Source organism: Macrosteles quadrilineatus, unplaced genomic scaffold, assembly GCF_028750875.1.
Source record: "Macrosteles quadrilineatus isolate MER2022 unplaced genomic scaffold, UCM_ALF_1.0 Scaffold_1__1_contigs__length_201487025, whole genome shotgun sequence".
NCBI classification, from domain to species: Eukaryota; Metazoa; Arthropoda; class Insecta; order Hemiptera; family Cicadellidae; genus Macrosteles; species Macrosteles quadrilineatus.
Window position 1 is genome coordinate 31,401,330 of NW_026542594.1, and position 26,893 is coordinate 31,428,222.

At 35.1% G+C, this 26,893-nt stretch overlaps 1 protein-coding gene across 6 annotated transcripts in view; it reads right to left on the minus strand.

Moving 5' to 3' along the window:
- Positions 1-26,893, minus strand: part of LOC128981980 (pentatricopeptide repeat-containing protein 1, mitochondrial) — a 124,544-nt gene that overhangs the window by 5,482 nt on the left and 92,169 nt on the right. For all 6 annotated transcript variants that reach the window (XM_054401023.1, XM_054401028.1, XM_054401016.1 and 3 more), the window contains 5 exons: positions 25,827-25,967; positions 25,068-25,228; positions 7,262-7,385; positions 2,522-2,626; positions 181-311 (listed from right to left, as the gene is read on the minus strand). In XM_054401023.1, coding sequence (XP_054256998.1) covers positions 181-311; positions 2,522-2,626; positions 7,262-7,385; positions 25,068-25,228; positions 25,827-25,967 — 662 coding nt within the window. The remainder of the gene's footprint in view (positions 1-180; positions 312-2,521; positions 2,627-7,261; positions 7,386-25,067; positions 25,229-25,826; positions 25,968-26,893) is intronic.

Below are 26,893 nucleotides of genomic sequence, written 5' to 3' on the forward strand. Positions count from 1 at the left end.
TTCATATAGTGTCTTTGAATCGTAAGATTTAGTACTGATTGTATTAGAAGTCAATGGATACTATTTCACTAAATTCATCAATTAGCTGAATGAACATTTAAAAACAATGCAAAATGTTTTCTCAGAAGTATATGTTTATAAATTAAAGACCTACACCTTAACATGTCTTTGAAGACTCACCGAAAGCCGAACTTGTCGATATCATTTAGCAGTTGACGAGCAGAGGTGAGGTCCTGACAAGCCATTGCTAATACTCCAAAGGTCAACATATTTGGTTTCAGTTTCTCCTCATAAATCAGCCTTAGAGTGCACTGCAAGTGAACTTTATTGGTTTGAAATGCCAAAGCAATTTTGGGTAAAAGATCATGTTTGTTTTTTTATGTTCTTTATCACAGAAAACAAACTACTGTAACCCAGAATTCTGTGTCTTTACTGAGCTTCTAATCTGACCAAGCAAAAACACAAGTGGATACAACAGGTGTACATATGTACTCTGGATTCAATTCAGAAACCCTTGCTTATTAAAATTTACTCGTTCTCCATGTACTTACTTTGTATGTTCTCATACATACTTTTAATGTAGCCTACTTCACTACCACAACTGAAAGAGTGGACAGACAAGGCATAGCAAACAAATGTAACAGATATCGAGATGGCGGTGACTCATGGGAAGGTTGACTGTGCTTGTGGTGTGTGCAATAAAACTGTTAAAGAGAACAATTTGGCCCTTGGTTGTGAAGGTTTTTGTGAAAAATGGTACCATACAAAGTGCATCGGAATGGTTAAAAAGGATAATGACAAATTTATTGCTTTTGGTGATAAACCTGTGTGGTAACTTACTGTGAGCCCTTCCGGTGTGAGGTTAGGAAGTTTCACAACCAGCAGAAGTGGAAAAGTGGTCTAAAGTGGCTGCTAGGAAACGTGGCAGAAAATAAAATGTAAATTCTGCTAATGACATTGTCTCTGTAAATAGGCATAACGGAAAAAACAGATCTAGGCCTACTAGTCAAGTCATTGTTGACTCACTGAGTTCACATTGTACTGTATCCAAGGTAGCAGCTGTGGACAAATCTTCCTCGATTTTTGTATCTCGTTTGGCTTTAACAGTCACCAAAGAAGACGTAGACGAACACATTAAATCAATCTGTGGCGAAATACCTTTGGAAAATGTAGAACTTAAAACCAAGTTTCCAGGCTACCGGTCCTTCAAGATCAAAGAGCCCTTAACAAGATTATATATAACGCAGACGACACCACACTGATTAGGGGAGGAGCGAGCTTGGACGGAATCAGAGAGGCGGCAGCTGCTGACCTTGCTTTAGAGGAGATATCGTTTAGAAACAACAAATTTCAAGTCAATGCCGATGAAACACAACAGATTGTCTGCAGTTTAAGTCAAGATTTGGCCGTATCACAACACCACCAACCCCAATAAGTTAAACTTCTGGGCTTCACAATAGACAGGAAATTAATTTGGCAACCTCAAATTGATGAAACGTGCAAAAAGTTATCTAGAGTTGTCTTTCTGCTGCGTAGGCTAAAGAGTAGCTTAAGTGAAGCTTTTCTTATAAACATCTACCACGGACTGTTTCATAGTCACATTACTTACGGCATACTTCTCTGGGGCCATGCTTCAGGGTGTGATGAAGTGCTCAGGCTACAAACATCTGCCTTGAGAGCCATAACATCTAGCGCTCCTTTGGAACACTGTAAGCCAATCTTTAGAAGGCCAAAGGTACATACTGTTATTGGGCAGTATATATACTCCTCCCTTGTACATGTCAGGTCGAACATTGAGCTACTAAAGACCAGAGGAGATGTTCATAGCTATAATACATGTAGCAGAAGCAAAATTGACATTCCTAGATTCTACCTCATAGGAACACAGCGCCGTTTCCCTGCTTTTTCTTGGAATTGTTCAACAAGCTCTCCCCAGAGATCAGCAGTCTTCCGAAAAAAAAAGAAAAAAAAACGTTTACCAGGGTTGTACGAGATAGGCTTCTTCAAAGAGCCTACTACTCCGTGAGAGAGTATTTTGATGACAAAAAATGGTATAGTGCACATCACCTCCGTAGTCACCCGCAAAGATTTTGTTTTTACTTTTGAAACTTTCAAACATATTTCCTTGAAAGATAAAAGTTTTATTTTGTTGTTGTAAATATTTATATTTACAAATTGACACAGTTTATCCAGCTATGCTGGTCAACAACACAGCTTTGTTAATAAGGTAATAACTTTATTATTAAACATTCTTATATTTAAAACTGTTACTTTTTAAGTAATTGGTCGTCAGCTTTTTTGAACAAAAAGTTGAATTTAAAATCGTTTGATGAGAGAGACTCTAAGGAAATTCATATATATTATTGATGCAACTACTAATAGTTTGGTCATTATTTGGTGTATTACTATTTCACAAGATATCCTATTTTATTTGATGTTTCAACTCTCGTTAATGAGATAATATTGAAATTTATCTTTTATATATTTCTGTTGAGTGTATATCAGTGTAAATCATCTATACCTTTGCATTTTCATAGTCGCCACGCAATGCTCTCTTGCGTATCAGCATGTTGCAGAAATCACAGTCAATTGGAACGTTTGCCTGTTTTATTCTACAAAGAAGATCCTGCAAAAAAAGTTTCTAATTTAAGATTCAATTATTTTTTAAAGCCTCAAATGCACTATTGGACCATCAGTGTAACTATATTACTTCCTGCCAGGAGGCCACAGGAGAACTTTAAGAGGCGGTTCATGGGTACGGGGTTTCGTGGCCCGCGGTTATCGTTGATCTCGACCAATTTTAACTGACGGTCAAAAAATGGGTTCACGACATAGAGCGTTAGCCAAGATCAAGCTTAGCCGAGACCAACGCAGGCCGTCGCTCAAGAGCAGGGATTAACTGGGAATTTTTTGTTGGGAGGTTGGCAGCAGCCACCTGCCGGGTCGCTGCTCGCGGTCGACGAGCCCCAAAACAATAGGATGACGTTGCGTTATAATGATTTGTTCATAAATTATTATAATTAAACAGGGTATTTACTGATATTGTATAAAAGGTTGTGGGCTTGCACTTGAATTCATTTTATACTAAAGTTTAAGGTTACTCAATTTATCATTGAATTATGAATAATACACTTTTACTATACACTTTTAATACACTTTTACAACATTGGTGAGTCTGTGGCTCAGTCGGTAGCGTCACGGACTTTGGGCCCAAGGCAGCGATGTCGTGGGTTCGGATCCTGGTCACTGCCGATAATATTTATCAGTACAGTTCACCTTTGTACTGTACCGGCTCACCCCTTGCTTTGCTGGATACGTTCCACGCACGGGCAGTTAGTCTATGTGGACGGGCAAATGCAAGGTTAAAAGAGGCCGCCAACCTCTTAAATTAAAAAAAAAAAAAAACTGAATACATTGAATCGGGAAAATGTAATTAGGTTTTTAAAAAAGTTTAAACAAATCTTGGTAATGTTTGCAATAAAATTTGATTACCAATTATGTTCAAAAATAAGACATACTTTATCAGGTTTGCAGTTTTATCCAAACGGTCAAATTATTTAATAAAATTACTGCTCTTTTCAAAGATTTATGAATATCTTTTATGTGTCTGTAATTTGTATAAAAAATAAATTTGGAGTAACAACTGGCTATTATAGGAGCCGATACCTTAGGATACCTTCATACGTAAACAGTAATAAACGTAAATATAAAATGGCAAACATGCAATAACATTTTATGACACAAAGATCTTTTAAATCGGTTCACAATTGGGGCAACAAACAGCAGGCCTAAGAACTAAACCCCTATAAAAAATAAGATTATATGAAGGATAATAACATTTGCGAGATAACGTTTTGTATATTTAACTATAGAATTTATCTTTTACTTCAGCAAATTGAAGCAATTTATTGTAAATCCCGATATGACAAATATTAAGACATTATCAGATGAAAAGGTCTTTCTTTAACAAAATGTGAAATCATAAACATAATAATATAAACATATAATTTAAAAAATACAAAATAAAATTTGGATACTTATATCAAATGACCTTTGTTTTATATGCATTTTATGGAGGAACGAAAATTGTACTAATTTTATACAATAAAAATTCTTAGACAAACCTAACAGTGTTTGATGGAACCATTTTTATTTTGATATTATTCAGCTGAAATAAAAGGATTCAAAATTGCTCAAATAAAACATTTACACAATAAGATTCGATTGCAATTTAAATTTATATGAATATGTTAAGCTATTAGTTATATTTTTACTTATAATAATTAATTAAAATGTCTCAACAGTTACTTTTACTTTTTCGGCAATCAGTAGTAAAAAAACAAAAACAAATAAATATCATGTTGAGGGTAATGAAATTGTTCGGAATTTAATGGCGAAACCGAATATAACATTCTTTTTTCTAACAAAAAAACAATAAACGAGCAAATGAGATAATCCCGACATGATGTCACCTTAACCCTGCCCCCTAGCAGGGTTAAGTTGAAGTCCAAAACCATTGTTATTTACGCCCGAGATTATCCAGTTTGCGCTAGACCATGACTCGTGAACCCGACATATGGCCCGGGGTTTTCTCTAATTGAACCCGTGAAGCCGACTGTTTGGGCTCGGGTTTATCCCTGTCATAATTGGGTGAAGTTTATCTGTCTGCGCCCGAGCGCGGGTAAGCTCGTACTCGTGAAGCCGATTTCTAAGCCGTGGCTATAACTGGATTTTGCGCTCAAACTAAGGATAACCCGTGACTCGTGAACCGCCTCTAAAAATAAGATCCTTGATCACGAGGTTTAAATTGTAATTTGAAAAGACATTCTGTGCTTTGATACCACAGACTTTTATAGGGAATGCTATTGACATTATTTAATGATTTTGAATTTTGATTCAACAACCAAATATACTGTACCACTTCCTTAATGAAAATGGAATTTAGCCTGTCATAGTAGAAGGAGGGGCCTCTTGTAATTTGTCACATAAATGATTTATAACACTATTTGGTTACACTATTTTGATTTTTTAAATAATTTTCTATAGAAATGTAAATGAGTTGCATGAAATACAAATTTTATTTTGAAAAACATATTACAATTAATTGTTATTTATTTTTATTTGACCAAGTACTAATCTCAATCTACATGACAACTAATCTATTATTACCAAAAAAATTTTTGGAGTTAAAAAATTTCCTTACACAACCAAAGATGTGGTACCTACATATATCTTTTACAGTAATGTGTCTTTGAAAAAAAAAAAAACTGAAATTTTAATACAAAAGTTATTACTTTAGCTGGCAATTACATTTCAAAAGAAAATCATTTAATTTTTATAAATTGATAAAGGTACCACAGACACAAGTTGAACCATCCCAGAGGAGCAGACTGATTAAATCTATTGAATGAGAACACACCAGCCGACATCTTTTGCTACCACCCCATAACTTCCTGATTTATTTATGAATTGCATGTTTTGGTCACTCTGAATTAAATATAATTCTAGACTCATGAAAACATGACTGTTTAAACAGCGTAAACATGGTTTGTGGTCACGCCAAACCCGTCTTTCATGGTTAAGGCAAAATCGGTAACACCTTCCAATGTCAAAGCCAAACCGAGAATATCTTCAACAGTCACAGCTAAATCGAGAATATTTTCCTCAGTCACGGTGAAATCGAGAATATTTTCACAGTCACAGCCTAATCGAGAATAACTACTGCAATCCTTGAAACAAAGAAGTTCTATGGCCGCCCTGGGATGTACAAAAACGTGGCCATCTGATTCGGACTCGCATACAAAGTTATGGCTATTTTGAGTATCCTTTGTGCCAGAAAAGACGTTTCAGTGTGTTTGGGCACACCCACTATAGTGTAAATGACCCCATAAGATTTATCAGCCAAACAAATTTTGTATGATCTAGTACAGGTCTATGATTTTTAACAAAGTTCTGAATATTGTCAATTTATTTAAAAATCCGGTAAATACTGTAATCACTTACAATTACATTTTTTTACCATTAGTGTCAGCAAAATAACTTAGGCTAGTAACATTTATACCTGAATTACAATAATTATATTTTGGCGAATATAAGACATTTTTAGGTATAATGTTCACAATAATTTAATTGATCTTTAAATTCTTTAGAATCTAAAGTTTCTTTAATGTCCAGAGAGAGATTTTAAACTCCCTAACTTCCTAAAAGTAGCGTAATACCTAACATACATTGATTACTGTAACTACTTATACAAATCCCTAAAAACACTCTATTAGGTTTCATTAACCCTCCAATTGTCTCTAGTTTTGGTCTTAATGTTCGCCCATTTATTGCGCAATCGCAGGGTTTTATTAAAATGTATCTTAGAAACTTAAAAACAATGTAAAGTATACTGTTTTATATATCATTTTGTTTGGAAAATTATGGGCTTCAATGTAACATATAAAACATTACAAAAAAAATGTTCAACAATTTTTGTGGGGTTAACATTTCTCAAAAATTATAAAATAAATGAAAAAAAAATTATGTTTGCGCTCAATAAATTGTTATAATTTATAGGTCTACAAATATTTTAAAATAGCCACTTTGTTCAGAACTTTATGAGGATTCCAAAAATATAATAATATAAGGAAGTAGGTTTGCAAATAAATAAGTTATGGGCAGAAAACAGATTTCGGTACATAGCGTTTAGCTAAGAATCCATAGCCTAACCATAGCTAGGAATCTGGCTGATAATTTACATCAATATGTACTACCTACTTCTTCAGGATCATCGACCAGCCCTTCAAAATCACTTAAATCTTCTTATAATGCACCACGTATATCACTACTTTTGATTTTTAACACTAAAACAATGATAAACGTAATAAAACACATCAGTCATCGGTGCGAGGTTAACCAAGCTGTTTACAAATACGCACATCAGCTGTCTGCTACAATATTTTCGGAACTAAAATGAAAAGCGTATAGAAACAGACATCAGGAGAAAGCTCTGAATCTGCTGAAAAAAACTATACCTAACTCGATCCAGTTCAACCCGATTCAGTCAGTCCCAGAGCCGTCGCCGTAAACAGTGTTTGTGAGTCGCAAAAGCGACACATAACACTACAGCAGATGTGTTATGAGTCGCTTTTACGACACATAACACTCGGAGGGTTAAAATGATCATAAGGGGAATATGTTACAAATATATATTTTTTTATGAGAAAGAAGAAAAAGAAAGAAACAAAAGAACTTGTCCTACAAAGTTACAATACCTTACATTTTCAGCAGAGAGTGTAGATGGAATCTGGTCCAGGAGTTGAGTGAAAGTCTTAATGTCTGGTTTCACATTAAATTTCTCCATAAGGTCTAGGACACCTGAACTGCCACCCATCAACAGCAACCTGTTGAATTGAAAACTATTAGAAAACAATATTGATAATAAACTGACCTTTTTGGCATGTTGTAATAGTATATTTCATAACAATAGTATAAATAAGTCATTACATATTAGAGACCGTATGAGGTCTGTTCAAAAAGTATCCGGCCTTGTTCAGGAAAAGCATAATTTATTATGATCAATTTGTTTTAACATGATATCTCCTTCAAAATAGCCCCCTTTGACTTCAAATCCTTATTCAATTTTACTATTCCCAGCATTAAAATAAAGTAGTGAGATCCATTATGAGTAAACTTCAAGGTACACAATCCTTGATTGAAATGTAGTATACATTAACAGTCATAATACACAGCAATTATTATGCAGTAGACTTTGACTATTTTCAAGTAACAAACATATATTTCTGTAAATAAAAATGATCTCCCATGTTATCCTTATGGAGAAATACGAAACTTTAAAGGGCCCCAGGGCCTCACTCTCTAACTATTTCCTTAAAAAGAAGGTTTCCTGCACAACTTCATGTTACGCTCATTCCAATGACACCAAAAACATGTCAATCGGTTAAGTAGTTTCGGAGGCGTAATTGTCACAAAAAACCTGTTGCTCGAATTCGAGCAATTGCTAAGTATTAGAGGCGTTATTTTAAAAGGATTAACGGTCATAATTTCTGATGACTTTAAAAGATTCGACCAAAAGATTATGGAAATACTCAAGATGTACATAACAGTATTATATCAATTTATCCAGGCTCTCTCGCTTTTTTCTATTGTAATATTTACACTAACCTAAATTCAAATAGTAAATATTTCATTTCAACCAAGTCAGTAAATGTTTGTAGCAAACTGTATTAGCAAACTTATTGAATGTTTAGAATTAACATATGTTCTTCTTCTTAATTTTAACTTCTGACAACAGCTGGAGTTTCATAACAATTTTTGTTTCCCATGTTAATCTTATGTAGAAATACGAAACTTTAAAGGGCCCCAGGGCCTCACTCTCTAATTATTTCCCTAAAAAGTTTCCTGCACAACTTCACATTACGCTCTTTCCAATGACACCGAAAACATGTCAATCGGTTCAGTAGTTTCGGAGGAGTAATTGTCACAAAAAATATGCTTGCGTATTAAATAAACTAGTGTCCCTGTTGCTCGGATTCGAGCAATTGCTAAGTAGGCCTATAACAGGCGTTATTTTAAAAACGAATAACAGTCATAATTTCTGATGACTTTAAAATATTATACTCGATGATTATAGAAATACTCAAGATGTACATAACAGATCGATATAATCAACATTTCTTGTGAATATCATATAATTTTTCAAAAGCTGGTCTTGTTTTTTTAGTGTTTTCTACAAATAGCCTTACTCATAGCCACATTAAGTTGTCCGTAATAACGATTATAAATTCTAAAAAACCCATTATTTCTATTTCTTCTCCTTGGTGGTGTTCTATGACTTTCCTATGTTTCCATAGTTTGCAAATCGGCTCTTTCAATGATTACTAAGAAATGCAGCACAGTGTTCATTCAGTTTTCTTTTTAGTATATCAATTTATCCAGGCTCTCTCACTTTTTTCCATTGTAATATTTACGTCAACCCAAATTCAAATAGTACTTACTTAATTTTTGGATACTTGGAGAATTCCCACTGGTATCGCATCAGCGACGTGGTCGTCAGGTTTTTTTACTTTTCTTGCTTTTAATTTATATAAAATTGATTCATTTCCTCTTCAGGGATGCACATGGCCTAGACATATATTTCATCAACACTGTAGTAGGCCGCTTGACTTAAAAATGTTTTTAGCAGGTTCTTGAATTTGTTGATAGAAGGCTCTTGCGTGATGTACTGAGGCAATTTATTGTAAATCTTTATACTATTGAAGTAAGGGCTCTTGCTTGCAAGGGTGGAATTTACTTGTGGTACATGAGGATTTGTTGCTCTTCTTGTATTGTAATTGTGGACCATGCTGTTAGTTACAAAAATATTAGGATTCTTCTTAACGAGCAATACAGATTCCAATATAAAGAGAGACGGAAGTGTGAGAATGTTCAGTTCTTGGAATAGAGGTTTACAGTGTTCCGTCTATGGACTCCACATATTCTTCTAATTGCACGTTTTTGAAGGATGAAGATGCGTTTTGCCTCACTACAACTACCCCAAAATACCAAACCATATGAAACTATGCTATGAAAGCAGCCATAGTAAACCTTAAGGAGAATCTTGATGTCAACCAGCTTTTGTGGTCTAAACAGCAGGTAGGTGACAGATGACAGTCTGGGCGCTATTGCATCGACATGTGTTCCCCAATTTAGGTTCTCCGTAATGTGTAGACCCAAGTATTTGGTTTCACTACAGGTTTCAAGAGGCACCCCGTCCAAGGTCAATATCGGAGGTGGTTCAGGCTTCTTCCTGTTATAAAACTCCATTAATTTGGTTTTACTAGAATTTAGGAACAGATGATTTTTGCTACACCAAGTTGACACTTCAAGTAAGCCAGTTTGGGTGTTTTCAATTGTGATGTTTCGATTTGGGCTTGGGACTAGGTTACAGGCGTCTTCAGCAAAAAGCCATAAATTTCCAGAAGATATGGAGCCAGGCAAGTCATTCACGTATAACAGGAATAGGATGGGCCCAAGGTTTGATCCCTGGGGGACACCGATGTTCAGAGCTGGTGATGGAGACGATTTATATGTCCGGAGGATGTTGTCAGGGCCTCTGTGCTTCAAGGATACAATCATGTGTCGATCTTTAAGATAGGATGAAATCCATCGCAGTGGGTTTCCAGAAATGCCAAGTATTCACAGCTTATCCAGAAGGATCCCATGGTCAAGAAGATCAAAAGCCTTTGTCATTTCGTAAAAGAGACATAGTAAACGGTCAGATATGTCAAGGTGGTTATATACTTCCTTTAAAAGGGCGAAAATGGCATCACAGGTAGACATGTTTTTTCTAAACCCAAATTGGTTTTTTGACAAGATGTTATTTGTTTCAATAAAACTTAGCAGTCTTTTAAGAAAAATAATCTTAAAGATTTTACCAAAACAAGGCTGGACAGAAATAGGCCGGTAGTTACTTGCGTTAAGAGGATCATTCTTCTTAAATACAGGTACAACTTTTAAAGTTTTCAATGAATCAGGAAAGCAACCAGTTTCAAATGACTTGTTAATAGCGCAGGCCAATGCTTCAAAGATTTTTTCATTGCAAAGTTTGAGAAGGCTGTATGGGACTTCATCAATGCCAGAACTTTTTTTAGATCCTATTAATAAGACAACTTCACGAACCTCAGAGGCAGAAGTAAGAGACAGTACAAAGCGACTCGCTTTGAGATCAGTGGGCAACACAGGGGCTACATTATCTTAAGCCAATGTACATATTTCCTGGTGAAAAGATTTACAGAAATAGTCTACTATTGTCTGAGGATTTTTGACTTCCACGTCATCGATCATGAGAATCAGGTTTGATTGGGTCTGATACTTTTCATCGCATAGTGTACGGACCACTGCCCAAGATTCTTTGCTTGTGTTCATATATAAGTAGTGTTCATATATAAGTGTTCAAATAATAAGTAAATATTTCATTTCAACCAAGTAGGTAAATTTTAGTGCAAACTGTTAAATTAGCAAACTTATTGACTGTTTACAATTTTATGTTCCTCTTCTTACTTTAAATTTCTAACAACAGCTGGAGTTTCATAACAATGTTTGTCTCCCATGTTAATCTTATGGTGAAATACGAAACTTTAAAGGGCCCCAGGGCCTTATCTCTAATTATTTTCCTAAAACAAAAGTTTCCTGCACAACTTCACGTTACGCTCTTTCCAATGACACCGAAAACATGTCAATCGGTTCAGTAGTTTCGGAGGAGTAATTGTCACAAAAAACCTGCTTGCGTATTAAATAAGTATAGATAGATAGATGTATTTATTTTATCTAACTTTATGTAATGTATTTATTTTATCTAAAAACTGCTATTATAAAATTCTTTTAACTTTATGTAATACTAGTGTACCTGTTGCTCGAATTCCAGCAATTGCGAAGCATTACAGGCGACTCAAAGATTATGGAAATACTCACGATCTACACAACAGTTAGATATAATCAAAATCTTTTGTAAATATCTTATCTTTTTTCAAAAAGCTGATCTAGTTTTTTTAGCGTTTTTAGGGTAAAAAAAACATTATTTCTATTTCTTCTACTTGGTTGTGTTCTATGACTTTTTCTATGTTTCCATTGTTTGCAAATCGGTTATTTCAATGATTGCTCAAGAAATGTAGCACAGTGTTCAGTTCAGTTTTATTCAGTTTTATTTTTAGCCTATATCAAATTGTCCCGGATTTCTCGCTCTTTTCCATTGAAATAATTACACCAACCCAAGTTTCGTCTACAGATGCAATATGCCAAAGAATATCACCTACGTACAATCTCCAAGAAGTGGTAAAAAAGGCAGAAACCAACCCATACAATAGATATAAGTTAACTCGATAAGAAATAATTTTAAAAGTTACTGTGATATTAGGATTTTATACTGATTTGGTAATAGAACATTATATTGCAGAACATGACACGATGCAGAAGAAAATATGGTCGTAATGTAAACAAATCTGAAGAGGCAACTTTAAAGGCTTCTGGGGCAGAGCTCCAAGGGAATTTACCTCTTTCGTCTTTTGATGGCTCATCTACAGACCAAGACCTTTCTTTAGAGACCCCTACCAAGTTTCTACGCCCAGCCGTTCTCTCAAATTAGCTGTGACAAAAACCCCGTTTTCCTCCATAAGAATAACATGGCATGGGAATTTAAAGGCCACGGGGGCAGAGCCCCAAGGGAATTCACCATGTTCCTCTTTTGATGGCTCATCTACAGACCAAGACCTCTCTTTAGACACCTCTACCGAGTTTCTACGCCCAGCCGTTCTCTCAAAATAGCTGTGACAAAGAAAAACAGTTTCAAATTAATATATAGATATTCCTTTATGTTATTTAAAAATAACATAATGACGCATTCATGTACGATGTATCTCTAGGTTCTGAATAAAGATTTTTTTTGATTGATTGACATGGCCTTGCCATAATAGTTATTTGCATCAAATGACAAACACTGAGACATGGCCTTGCCATAAAAGTTATTTGCATCAAGAGACAAACACTGAGACATGGCCTTGCCATATAAGTTATTTGCATCAAGAGGCAAACACTGAGACATGGCCTTGCCATATAAGTTATTTGCATCAAGAGACTGAGATAAAAATTGAATGTATTCAAATGTGAATTTTAACTAAAATACTTTCAATATTTATTAATTACTGTATTAAAAAAAATTAAATTCAATTAAATATAAATTAGTGAAGGAGAAAAACTGTATTCAAAAAATAATATTCTAAAATGAAATAGTGTCTAGGTAGGAAATATTTCTTTTGTACTGTCCAGTATCCAGGTGTGAAGTAGCATTGTTGGAAGAAAAGCAAAAACAAAGGAAGAAAATGTGCTTGTGGTGGAAGATATAGAGAGAGATGGATGTGGGAGCCAAGTCTCCAGTGATTTAAATATTCAAAAGTAAAATTAACATTCAGAATATATATAAATATTGAATATAAAGAGACATTAAGAAAGAAGATAATAACTATTCCAAAAAAATTGGTAATATCAACTTCAATAAACATTTTAAAACTCATCATCAATTTCCAACCACCATCACACCATTGTGAATTGACTAAATTCAAGTGACTGTTTTCAAACTAAGAACTTATATCCTAAATTTTTGACTCTCATTATTATCTCATATTAGTTAGCCTACATTAGTACCTATAAATTAAGTTAATTAGCCTATCAGAATTTCATACCCGGCACGAACCAACCCCTAGATTAAGATCGTTGCTATCAAAACTGTTATTTAAAACCTAGCCCATCTATAAATACCCCCGTCGCAGCAAACCTGCATACTAAGCGAATTTCCATTTACCCGGCTTGATTTCTACTAAAATATTCCCTATAAATTTTCAGATTTATTTCCTATTTAAATAACATTATTTTAGTGAGTAGTTAGGTTTGCTGCTACGGGGAAGATGTTGAGGTGTGTTTTTTCAATTGAAATATTGATAGCTTAGTATGAAATAAACCAAATTGCCAAATTTGATTAAAATATATCCATAAACAAGCAAACTAGAACAGTTTATTTATTCTCCATAAGAATAACATGGGAATTTTAAATTTACAATTTTTTTAATTTTCTCCGTAGTCAATGAACATTCAAAAACACTTCAATATACTAAATTATTTGTTTTTTTAAGCTCTTCAAAATGGTCTAGAGAGAAATTTAGAAATTTAAAGTTTTTAGGGTCAAAAAAGAGAAAAACCCATTTTTACCCCATAAAACCCCCCATAAACCCCTGATCCCATGGTCCGATTATGCTGGTTCGCGAACTCGTTCGAATAAATGTAGGTTTACACGTTTGTACCAAATTTCATCAAAATCGGATCAATTTTGCTCGAGTTATCGCGCTAACGGACATATATATATATATATATATATATATATAAATATATATATATATATATATATATATATATATATATATATATAAATATATATATATATATATATATATATATGAATTTGAACGGATGGTGTTTTTGGCCTCTGGGGACCTCAAAACAAAAAAGTAAATCGGTCCCGGGTCTAGGTCTTACCATGAGACCTACGGTAATAGCTTATTCCCTATATGGGAAATTCGCTAAAACCTAGACCAAAATATAATTTCACTGTCATAGCCCAATGAGATTGTTGTAATAGCTATAGAACCTAAATACATCTTATTGTAACTTTATTGGAATTTTTTATTATCTATTTTGGATAAGTTTATATTTATGAAATCCGTTAATAAAGAGGAGTAGGTTGCAAAATGGCGTCCCAACGAGTGGGCTATTGAAAATTCTGATCTAGGCCTAACCTACGATTAAACTACAAAATTTAAGATAGGCCCTAGTAACCAAATTAACACACAACTAACAAACCTGCAAATACACAAATACAAAATATATACAACAACACAGGGAATAATAATTTATTTAAATCAATATGGAAGACGATAAAAGGTACAATTTACGACCAAAGCCGAAGTTATCGTGGAAGGCAGCCGAAAATAATTCGCGTTACAATACAGACAGTGAATCAGACCCAGACGATAATTGTTGCGAATTAGCAAATGCTAATAAGCAAGATAATTTTGTGAACACCGTAAACAACATACAATCAAACGACATGAACACACAGCACAACGAAGGACACGTAGTGATGGGAGAATCGAATACAGAATCGAATAGTATTCGAATACAGCCCGAGTATTCGTAGATTCGAATACTTCAGATTCGTACGAATACTTTTTTGTGAATACTCTTGACCTCAGATTTTGCAGGATTTCTTGAATCTAGAAAGCGAATTCGGGGGATTCAAAAATGTATTCAACACTTTTTCAACTACTGAATTCCCTTTTGAATATCTTACGAATCCGTAGCATTCGTAAGTGTATTTAATGTTTTTACTGCAGCATTTGTTTTCATTTATTCGTTATAATTTTACCATTAGCCCTATAATTTACAAAAGATTATTATTAATCGTTAACATTTAGAATATATTGGATTCCAATATATTCTAAATGTTAATTGGATACCTATTTAAAATATTAGGTTACTACTGGTAGAGGGCAATTGAATAGAATTTATTATAACTACAACCGATTTATATAGTTACATGGCAAAATAACATGCATATCTGATGTAAATTATCCATACAAATGAATAAGACATATTATTAAAGATATTAATTAGTTAATATAATAGAAAATAATACATTAATAAGACTGTAACTGACCATGAAATAATTATAAGTCAAAATAAATGTACCTTTTAAAAATCATATAATTAATTTAAAATTACATTGAATAAATTATATTAATGAATTAATTACTGTAAAACGAAATAACAGTGGCCAAAAGAACCGTTGAATTAATATCTAAAGAATTACACACTCATTTTCCATGCTTTGCATACTCAAAGGTGTTTGAATACAAGTATTCGTAAAAGTATTCGAATACAGGGGAGGCTACGAATTCACTGTATTCGATTCTTTAAAGTATTCGATTCTCCCATCACTAAGACACGATCTACAAGAACACATTCAGACACAAAGCGTCACTACTAGATCTAGAACAGACAACACAGCAGACGCTCAAGACAACGCCGCCATGACATCCGCATCGATTTCATACCAGCCAATGCGAACACAGGGAATGGTGGAACGAGAACTGGACACAGCAGAAGGACTTGACATAGAGGAGAAGAAGAACGGCGGAGATGAATCGTCACAACAACAGACAGACAAATCAGCTGATGTGAGTGACGTCACTATGAAAGCCACCACACTGACATCGAATGAACATACGACTGGAGTCACAGACATCGCATCACTGCCTCTAACAGCTGCGAGTGAAATAAATATGAATGATTCTATTCTTCAATTAATGCGAATGGTTCAACAGAATAATGCATTAATAATTTCACAACACGATACATTAAAATTAGATAGAAATACAATCTGAAATGTCGGAAATAAAATTACAAAATGATAATTTAAAATCAGAAATTCAGCGTGAAATTAAACAGTGCCAGATTTCCCTTGAAGAAAAAATCACCTCTGTTAAAAAAAACCAAGAAAACGTGCGTAAGGAAATGGATCAGATACAAATAACTCAAATTCAACTTTCCAAAGAGTTCCTTACAATGAAAGAAACATTTAAATCAGAAATATATGAACGTGACAACCTAAAATACTTTTAATATTTATTAATTACTGTATTTAAAAAAAAATATATTTAAATTCAATTAAATATAAATTAGTGAAGAAGAAAAACTGTATTCAAAAAATAATATTCTAAAATGAAATAGTGTCTAGGTAGGAAATATTTCTTTTGTACTGTCCAGTATCCACGTGTGAAGTAGCATTGTTGGAAGAAAAGCAAAAACAACGGAAGAAAATGTGCTTGTGGTGGAAGATATAGAGAGAGATGGATGTGGGAGCCAAGTCTCCAGTGATTTAAATATTCAAAAGTAAAATTAACATTCAGAATATATATAAATATTGAATATAAAGAGACATTAAGAAAGAAGATAATAACTATTCCAAAAAAATTGGTAATATCAACTTCAATAAACATTTTAAAACTCATCATCAATTTCCAACCACCATCACACCATTGTGAATTGACTAAATTCAAGTGACTGTTTTCAAACTAAGAACTTACATCCTAAATTTTTGACTCTCATTATTATCTCATATTAGTTAGCCTACATTAGTACCTGAGTGAAAATTTAAAAACGTAGGTTTTCAGGAAAAGCACTTTGCAAATTCTTTTCCCCTTTTTTCAAAACTTTTATTTCATTAATTTTTCATTATTTTTTTATTTCATTAACATTTGAAGTTTCATAAAATGTCCATGGTATCTTTGGTAGTTTCTTTTTAAAAGAGCATCTTTAGTTGAGAAACACAAAATCCTGTCACGACCATAACGGACGTTTAAATGAATATTAAAAATAGTTATTATTTTTATAACTATGTTTTGCTATAAACTAATTTACTTTTATGACCATTATACAATAAAAAGGTCACTGAGCTTTTGGTATATTTGGTCTTTCTAGAAAAAAATAAAAAAAGCCAATAAAATCTTTTTAAGTTTGTATAACTCCGAAGAAACTTACCTGAGACCCGAAAAATCTTTATGTTTGTATAGAGGTGTGCTTCTTTTGTGTATAAAACATTGAAATATGACGATATTTTAATTTTTGAAATTTTTATGATAGAAATCATAAACGTGATGGTCAGGGACAAGCGGTACGGTCATGAATTGTCTGGAATAATATAAATCTTTCTAAACAATCCTTCAATTATCCTGTTAGTTATAATAAAAATATGTGTTTCAATTGAACTAAACTGTTCAATTTACAATTATATTAAAGTTATTGTCACGACCAAACACACTATAATCCATAATACTGGATTGGTCGTGAAAAAACCCGCGATGGTCGTGAAACTTTGGTCGTGAAATTACGTGTTATTTGGCTCTGTCCTGGCGGTAGCCCTGCACCTCATGCTCGAGGATACAAAGTGGACTTCTACGTTAATCTAGCAATTGAAATATCTTATAAACAAAAATTAACACCATGTCTACTTCATCGAATGACTACGTACGGTCATGGACACACCAAAATTACAAAAAACACAATCTTTCCTTTATTAATCTTGTAATTCCTCCTTTCAACTCGAAACGACCGGCACTACAATCCTGACGTACACCCCGAACTAGTCTCTAAAACCAACTGACTCCATCGACGCCAGGCTTGCCACTGTCGTGCTCCAAAGTTGAAAATTTTTCCCAAATGGTCGTGACGCCAAATCGAGGGACAGACTTATTTTGTCATGGTAGTCAGTTTGTAATGACAATAAAATTATAATATGCTCCTTTTTTGTAAGTTTAATAACCATTGATGATATAAAAATATGGCTTTATATATTTCGGCATGAATAATTAGTCTAAAAACAGTGTGAAAGTTGGAAAATGTACCCTAGGGACACGTCATGGTCGTGAATTTCGAGACTTAAAAAATACGAAAAAAATACCTAGAACCTATTTAAAACCAAATAAATGTGTGTAACATGTTGCCCCCGTCCCAAAAAATATTAAAACACATAATAATAAACTAAATATCCAGTATCTACGAAGTAAAAGGCCAGGGACATGAAAACGTACGTTTTTAATTTTCACACACCTATAAATTAAGTTAATTAGCCTATCAGAATTTCATACCCGGCACGAACCAACCCCTAGATCAGAGGTGCCCATCCCCCCCAAACCCAGAGGCGCAATCCCCCCCCCAAGCCAAAGGAGTAGTTCCCCCCCAATTTATGCTGCCGTCTATTTAAACCCAAACCTACCCTCCCACCACCAATTTATATGACAACTTTCCCTTTACCTCATAAAACGAGCATTTCAAGTATTTAGTAAACTTGAGGTACAAAAAACAAACTTGCTGATAATCAAAATTAAATGTTTAATAGGAAACTTCATTTAACAATACATCATTATATCTAACTAATGGACGAGAAGTTTTTCAATTTACAATTCAGAATCTGTATTGTCAGCCAACATGTGCTCAGTATTGCAATAGACAATGTCTTCAAAATGTACAAAAATATACTCTGTGAATTACTCTACTCCAACACAGTACTGTAATACAGTAGAACCTCGGTTAACCAAGCCTCGCTTAACCGAGACTCCGGGTTAACCGAGGCCGTCTTCGGACGATTTTTTTTATTTAAAAAGCAAAAGAAACACGCACAAACTACGTACAGTAATGAGCGTTTGGGTGCTCCTTTTATCGCAATACGCACGCTAGCCTGCAATGCGTTAAAACTACTGTACAGTAAAATGTTGGCAACTGTTGTGTTTCCTCGGCCAAATATTTGCATAGCTTAGCGCTTATCTTTGCCGAATGCATACGGCACTGTCACCCGACACCGCTCGCCAGAGCAGCTGCAGGTGTTGTAACCCGACACCGCTCGCCGCCGGACCAATGCGAACTGTTTCAATGCCGAGACGCGACTGAGCCACTCGCTCTCCCCACCACCCCGATTCGACTCCGTAGCTTATTGCGCATCTAGTGGGCTGTCCTGGTGTACAGCTTCAGCTCGGATGTGTTCGTGCATCATCGGTCTGCCCGAAGACGCCATTTCGTCTCAGTGGCAGTCCTTTGTTTACTTTTACAAGTCAAGTGTCTATCACTGTTTTTTTATTGTGTGTTTAAGTGCAGTTACAGTAGGTGTAAATGAGTGCTAAACGCAAACGTGTCGTTGTGTCCTTAGAGACTAAACTAAATGCGATTCGTCGTCTGGACAATGGTGAGTCAATAAGAACAGTCGCTAAAGACTTGGGTGTTGGTGAGGTTACCGTCGGAGATTGGAGGAGGAAGAGGGCTGAGTTAGAAAAATGGGGTGCTCAGAGCTTAAATTCCAATTGCAATTCAGAGAGAAAAACGTTTAAAAAGTGTGAGTATGAAAAAAATTCCGAGGCTTTATTCTTATGGTTTTCGGAAATGAGAGCAAGGGGAAGTCCAATAAGTGGGCCTATTTTGCAGGCAAAAGCGCTAGATTTCCATAAATCTTTTGGCGATGGTGATGAACCTTTTACCGCTAGTTCCGGGTGGTTAATGCGATGGAAGAACCGTTATGGAGTGCGGCAACTTAATATATCTGGGGAAAAACTTTCAGGTAATGAAACTGATGTGACAGTTTTTGAAGAAAAAATAAGAAAATTGATTTTGAGTGAGGGTCTTACATCCGATCAAATATTCAACTGTGATGAGACAGGCCTTAACTTCAGAATGTTGCCCTCAAAAACTTTAGCTAGTCAGCAGGAAACATCAGCTCCTGGGTATAAGAAATCTAAAGATCGAGTTACAGTTTTAGGATGTGCCAATGCTGCAGGAAGTTTGAAACTCAAACCAGTTGTAATAGGCAAGTATAAAAAGCCACGTGCTTTTAAAAATACTAATGTGGACACATTTCCCAGCACATACACAAACCAGAAAAACGCATGGATGGACTCGCAGTCGTTGAAGCTTTCTTGGAGAACAAAAAACTCCCTCGCAAGGCCCTTCTAATTCTTGACAACGCTTCGTCCCATCCAGATGCTGATGAGCTAGTCAGCGATGGCATTAGAGCCTTATTTTTGCCTCCAAACGTTACTGCCCTCATCCAGCCTCTAGACCAGGGAGTTCTAGAAACTTTTAAGCGAAACTACAAAAAGAGGCTGCTTAGAAATCTACTGGAGAAGCTAGAGGACGGGCTGGGTGTCACTGATGCTCTCAAGTTAATCACAATGAAAGATGTTGTCTACTGGGTGTCAGAAGCTTGGGATAACGTTAGGGAGGACACTATAAGAAGGTCATGGCGCAAACTTTTCGGAATTGAAAAGGCAAGCCGCCAAGAGACAGCTGCTCCTGAAAACCAGCCAAGAGCATGTCCTCCTGAAAATGAAGAGCTTGTGAATCTTTGTAACCACCTTCCAGTGGCTGAGCCCATCAGTGCAGAGGACATCAGTGAATGGATCAATGGAGATGAGGATCAGGCCCTAACTGATGACGTGATTATCCAGATGCTCAACCAACCAGAAGATGATGACAAGTAAGTTTTTGATTTTTTATTTATGCAAAATTTTAACATAAAAACATAATCCAACATAAATTTTTTAACACAACTATATTTGTTACACTTTAGTTAAATGTTGCCCATTCATCAATCCAAAACTAATTTCATACCAATTCCAACTGCTGCCTTTTGATTGCGTTACGGTTACGTAAAACAAAAGTTTTTTTTACAGCGATGAACCTGATGGGGCGACTGAGAAAATATCACATACAGAAGGTCTAAGAATGATCGAGGGAGCACTGGCATACATTGAACAACAAGAAACCGCAACAACAAACGATTTAGTTTGGCTGCGACGCTGGCGCAACAGGGCGGCTAGCCTAAGATCCTCTAATCCAAGTCAAAAAACAATAACTGATTTCTTTTGGGAAAAAAGATTAGCTTACTTTGTTTATTTTTGTACAATGTACAGTAAATTAATTTTCATTTCTTTGATTTAATTTTGTAAACAGGAATACTGTAGTGTAACTAAACTTCTGTACATTGTGTAGCCTATATCATACGTATTCAGTTGTGCAATAAATTGAGTGTTATATTAAAACAGTGTTTAGTATTGTGAGTGTTACCGTTTCCTCTCACGTTTTATTGCGTACTAATAACATTTCTTGTACTAATAAACTAAACAACAGTTCAGTTAATAACTTTTGTTCATGTTTTAGTATATCTTGAGCTATTTTTAGCCCCGGTAACGATTTTTAGGTTACGTTCCGTGTTATCCGAGGTTCGCCGTATCCGAGGTACCCTCGGTCCCAATTACCTCGGTTAACCGAGGTTCTACTGTAGTACAATATATTAGGTGGCGTTAATGCAAAATTCAAACCGCTTTAAGTGCATTAAGACTTTTGGAAAAAGTATCTTGTTTCAAAATTATAGGCAGAGTCACGAAATAAGACAGACTTGTTGCTCGCCACTCCCAGGCTGCCTTCTAGAAAAATCGCCGGGCAAAATACCCACATTACCTTAATTGCCACCAGTACAAAAGGTTTTTGTGACGAAGTAATCTTATAATTTATTTTGATAGCACCAGGATTGCCTTTTATGACTAATAATGGAAGAAAAACATCTTGTCAGACAATCCGTTTGTGCAAAAAACACGAAACTATAACAGATAGGCCTATCAATTCACGCATGTATATTGCCGCGGGCAGGACTGGAAGTAAACTGAATCAGGTTATGACAGGACGTGGTCTCTATAGTCGTCTGTGTTATCAAAAGCTGATATTGGACTAATTGTAGTGACGGAGGAGAGTGTTGAAAATATAATGGGATTCATAGTTGAGTTTTCCATTCAAAATTATTGACAACAATAACCAATTTATTTTCTGGATATATGATGGTCTCGAAATTCTACAGTACTGCGCGAAAGGAAATTTATTAAATACTTATTTTTGAGTGAAAGCACTCAATTTATTATGAATCCCATTATATTTTCAACATTCTTCTCAGTCACTACAATAGTCAATACGTAGCCCAATATCAGCTGTCCAAAACGCAGACGACAATCCAGAGACCACGTCGGTCCGTCACATCCTGAACCTGATTCAGTTTACTTCCATACAAAATTATACATTCATTATGACATCTAGCAAAAAAATATCCCCCCCAAAATCTCCTAAAAAAATTCTCCCCCCCCCCCCAAAAATTCCTGTGGCGCAAACGCGCCACCGTATCTCCCCTCTGGGCACCCCTGCCCTAGATTAAGATTGTTGCTATCAAAACTGTTATTTAAAACCTAGCCCATCTATAAAAACCTAGACCAAAATATAATTTCACTGTCATAGCCCAATGAGATTGTTGTAATAGCTATAGAACCTAAATACTTCTTATTGTAACTTTATTGGAATTTTGTATTATCTATTTTGGATAAGTTTATATTTATGAAATCCGTTAATAAAGAGGAGTAGGTTGCAAGACAAACACTGAGACATGGCCTTGCCATATATGCTATTTGCATCAAAAGACAAACACTGAGACATGGCCTTGCCTTATAAGTTATTTGCATCCAGAGACAAACACTGAGACATGGCCTTGCCATATAAGTTATTTGCATCAAGAGACAAACTCTGCGACATGGCCTTGCCATATAAGTTATTTGCATCAAGAGACAAACACTGAGACATGGCCTTGCCATATAAGTTATTTGCATCAAAAGTCAAACACTGAGACATGGCCTGGCCATATATGTTATTTGCATCAAAAGACAAACACTGAGACATGGCCTTGCCATAAAAGTTATTTGCATCAAGAGACAAACACTGAGACATGGCCTTGCCATATAAGTTATTTGCATCAAGAGACAAACACTGAGATATGGCCTTGCCATATAAGTTATTTGCATCAAGAGACAAACACTCGGGGAAAAAAACGGTCTTGTACATGGATACATACAGCTTTGTGTTAGTAAAAAAATCCGGAAAAAATTGTATCCATAAAAACCGGATCCAGCCCAAGATCCGGAATTTTTTGAATCCAATCAGGTGCCGGTTCTAGCTCGGATCCGGCGGATCCGGTAGTCCGATATCCGGATCCGACCATCACTATTCAAAACTAACTGCATCTGTTAAGGTTAGACCGTCTACTTGAAAATCAACTTTACATTGATTGTACAGTTTTTTTTTTGCAAATATTTCAAACAGTTGATGGAACCGGTGATTTCTAATACAGTATTAATTTTCTCTACACTAGTGTGAAATCACCGGTTTTTTATTACATGTTTATCAACTGCAAAAAATCATCATTACCTACATTGTTTACTATGCAAAAATAAGGTTAGTAATGTTTACTATCTTATTTGGATTTTACGGAAATTCCATCATTGCGGACGGTTCCATCAACTGTTTGAAATATTTGCAACAAAATAAAACCAGTGTAGAGAAATAGTATATTTCGTACCTAGGGCCGAAAATGAGGTTTTGCCGGCTCGAGATAAGTTTTAAGTTCGAGACGAAGTCGAGAACTTAAATCGATCGAGAGCTGCAAAACCATTTCGGTCCGTGGTACGAACGCTATTTTTCACCACACTATACCCTATTCCCACTATTAAGGTACTAGGCACTAACTACAACTTTAAGGTTATGTGAAGAAATAATTTGAGGAATCAGCAAAAATAAAAATAAATAGTTGCTAGGCAACGGTGACAATAACACAATTCTATTGCAATGCTATGGATTTTGATTGTGTATTTAAAATGCATTCATGTTTTAAGTAAGTAAGCGGACAGCTGATTTTGCGGCCCCGGCCTGTAAAAACCTGCTCGGTCCCCAAATTACGATGACAGCTGGCATGACCAGCAAAACGTAACTTTCAGCCACCAATTAACGTATATAATACAGCCAAAAACATCATAGTGTGGTGAAAATTAATATTACTGACCTAAAAATGGTACTACTGCTTTGATTGCATGCAGGTCAGATAGAGTGCAAAATAAAAATTGATCATCTGTTCCTATCAAACAAGGCTTTTTTAAGCCACAAACATTCAGCATTTGGTATATAACAGCAGAAAGCAGGCATGAATTGTTACTTGTTAGCATTATTATTGACATTATTTGTAAACTGTCTAAAATAAAATGTAGGAATATGGATTCCCCTATTTTACAATTAGTAATTAAATACATTACGTTGACACAAAGTATTCCTCTAGTATTATCTCCTTAACTAAGACTGTAATCTACTGATGACTGATAAGAAATAATAAAATAAACTGTAACCTTGTTCAATATCCTTTCATTCTACTTACGATGACCGGTTTCGTGACGACAGTCACATCATCAGGTCAATCCTCGTAGAACGATTTGTTATATATACATAAAGTTTTTACTGAACACAAAATAAAAATACATTATATTTACAAAGTATTTATAGACAGAAACCATCGCAATGCGTACACGATAACGTCGAGCCGGCCGCGACTCCGAAGTGCACGCATCGCAATGTAAAGTGCACTCTCAACGTAAGCAAGCACGCATGGTTTCTGTCTGTAAATACTTTGTAAATATAATGTGTTTTTGTTTTGTGTTCAGTAAAAGCTTTATGTATATATAACGAATCGTTCTACGAGGATTGACCTGATGATGTGACTGTCGTCACAAAACCGGTTGTCGTAAGTAGAATAAGCTGCAGACAAACCATATTGGCTTTTGTGGCTGAGTTGTATGTGTTTTGTAAATTTGTATTTTTTGGAAATAAATATATAAAAGGATATTGAAAAAGGTAACAGTTTATTTTATTATTTAAATCTTCAATTTCCAGTAGTAGGAAAATGAACTCTGATAAGAAATGCGTGTAGTGTGCAACAAGGTATAGATAAAGCTGAGGCCTACTAATCATACATTCCACAGTGCAGTTGGCATGGGATATTTTATGTTTGGTTCATGGGCTCACGGACGCAAACACCAAAACATAAACACAAACTACACGGCAGACTACTCACTAACCTGTGTTCAGGTGAAGCAATTCTCTTCATAACCACAACATCTCCCATGGTCGGCTTTGGAGAGATTAGGTTGGGCACATTCTGTCCTGAGTCTTCAGTTACTGTCATCTGGCTTTCTAGCTGTTCTGAGGGAGCCGTCAACTTTAACCTATTGGAATTCTTCTAAAAATAAAAATACATCCATAGGTGAATTCTGTTGTGTGTCTTTATACTGGACACTTATCATAGGTGATATATTAAAACACAAATTTTAAATGTACTAGCTTATTCAAGCACAGTTTTACTTACACAACGTGACTGTTAACCTCACTATATAAAAAAACACGCTATATTCCATTGTTTCATCTCTGAAGCGGAACACTCCTTCTTTAGTTGTTGGTGCAACATCAGAGTGTTGCCATCTGGGCAAAACATAATTATAATGAAACATAATGAGATAATATATTGGCCTATACAACAAATTCTATTAATATACTATGTTTTTAAAATCAAATAAATCAAATAGACCAATTAATTAACCCTTCCAAGACAGCCAGGTCCTGTGGCCTAACATGAGTGAATCTGCTACCCTCTGAATCTGCCATGCTAAAAAGGTAAGAAATAGACTTTGTTCACACTTTGCAAATAGAAAAAAAAATTTAGTAATACAGCTTAGTAAGCCTTATTATAACTTAAAACTCGATATCTAAACCTGGTCAATATGATACTTTACTAAGATTGAGGGAAAATATAATTGGGAACTAAAGCGAATCATTCATACCTGGCCAGCCTGTAGCAAGACCTGTACTACTAACTCCGTTGAGGTATCATCTCCCATGCCACAATCTCTGCTACAACGTAGCAGGAGGTTGAAAGAGAACAAGCTCGGCCTCACTCGCTTGTCCAACATCTTGCGCCAGACCTGCCCACCAACATGCATACACAAAGTAGACCTCATACAAACAGTGAGATTTGATGCAATTTAGTGATGTTGCAGCATTGCCTCCAATTATACAAGGCCCTAGTATTGGTTTGGGGCAACATTGCACCAGCCGGCCTAATGCGTATGGTAACAACATTAATAAAATACCCCCGCCGCAACAAACCTGCTGACTAAGCTAATTTCCATTTGTCAGAATTGATTTTCAATTAAATTTAAATAGCATTAGGTTTAACCTAAGTTTGCTGCTACAAGGAAACTAATAAAGTGTGTTTTTTAGCAAAATATTAATAGTTTATTATAAGATAAATATATTTGGGAAGATTGATTAAAATATATCTATAAACAAGCAAACTATAACATTTTACAATATTCTCCGTAAGAATAACGTGGAAATTTAAAATTTATATTTTTTTTTATTCTCTACGTTATTAATAACCGTACAAAAATACTTTGATATACTAAATTATTTGTTTTTTTATCTCTTTTAAATGGTCTAAAAAAAAATTGTTAAATTTTGTATTTAGAGGGTCAAAAATGAGAAAAACCCATTTTTAGCCCATAAAACCGGAATTGCCACTATCTTTGCCGAGGCATTGTTTTGGAGGAGGCCATGATAGTTGCTGGCAACTTGTATTGGACCATGGACCATCACCATATCGATCCACCACATTAAGTGAAGGTGTTCTTTAATGATGCGCGATTGCGAGAGGTTTGAACAATCGAAAAGTTCCTTCTCAAGATGTTCCGCTTATCGATTGTTTCGATTGCTTAGCAAGAGCTTTGTACAATCGAGATGATTCTCTCGATTTTTGCATTCGTTAAGCCTAAACATCTGTTCGCATCTGTCTACATTTCATGGGAGTTGTTACGAGGATGTTAGATCTTTTTCAAGATTCTTATAGAAT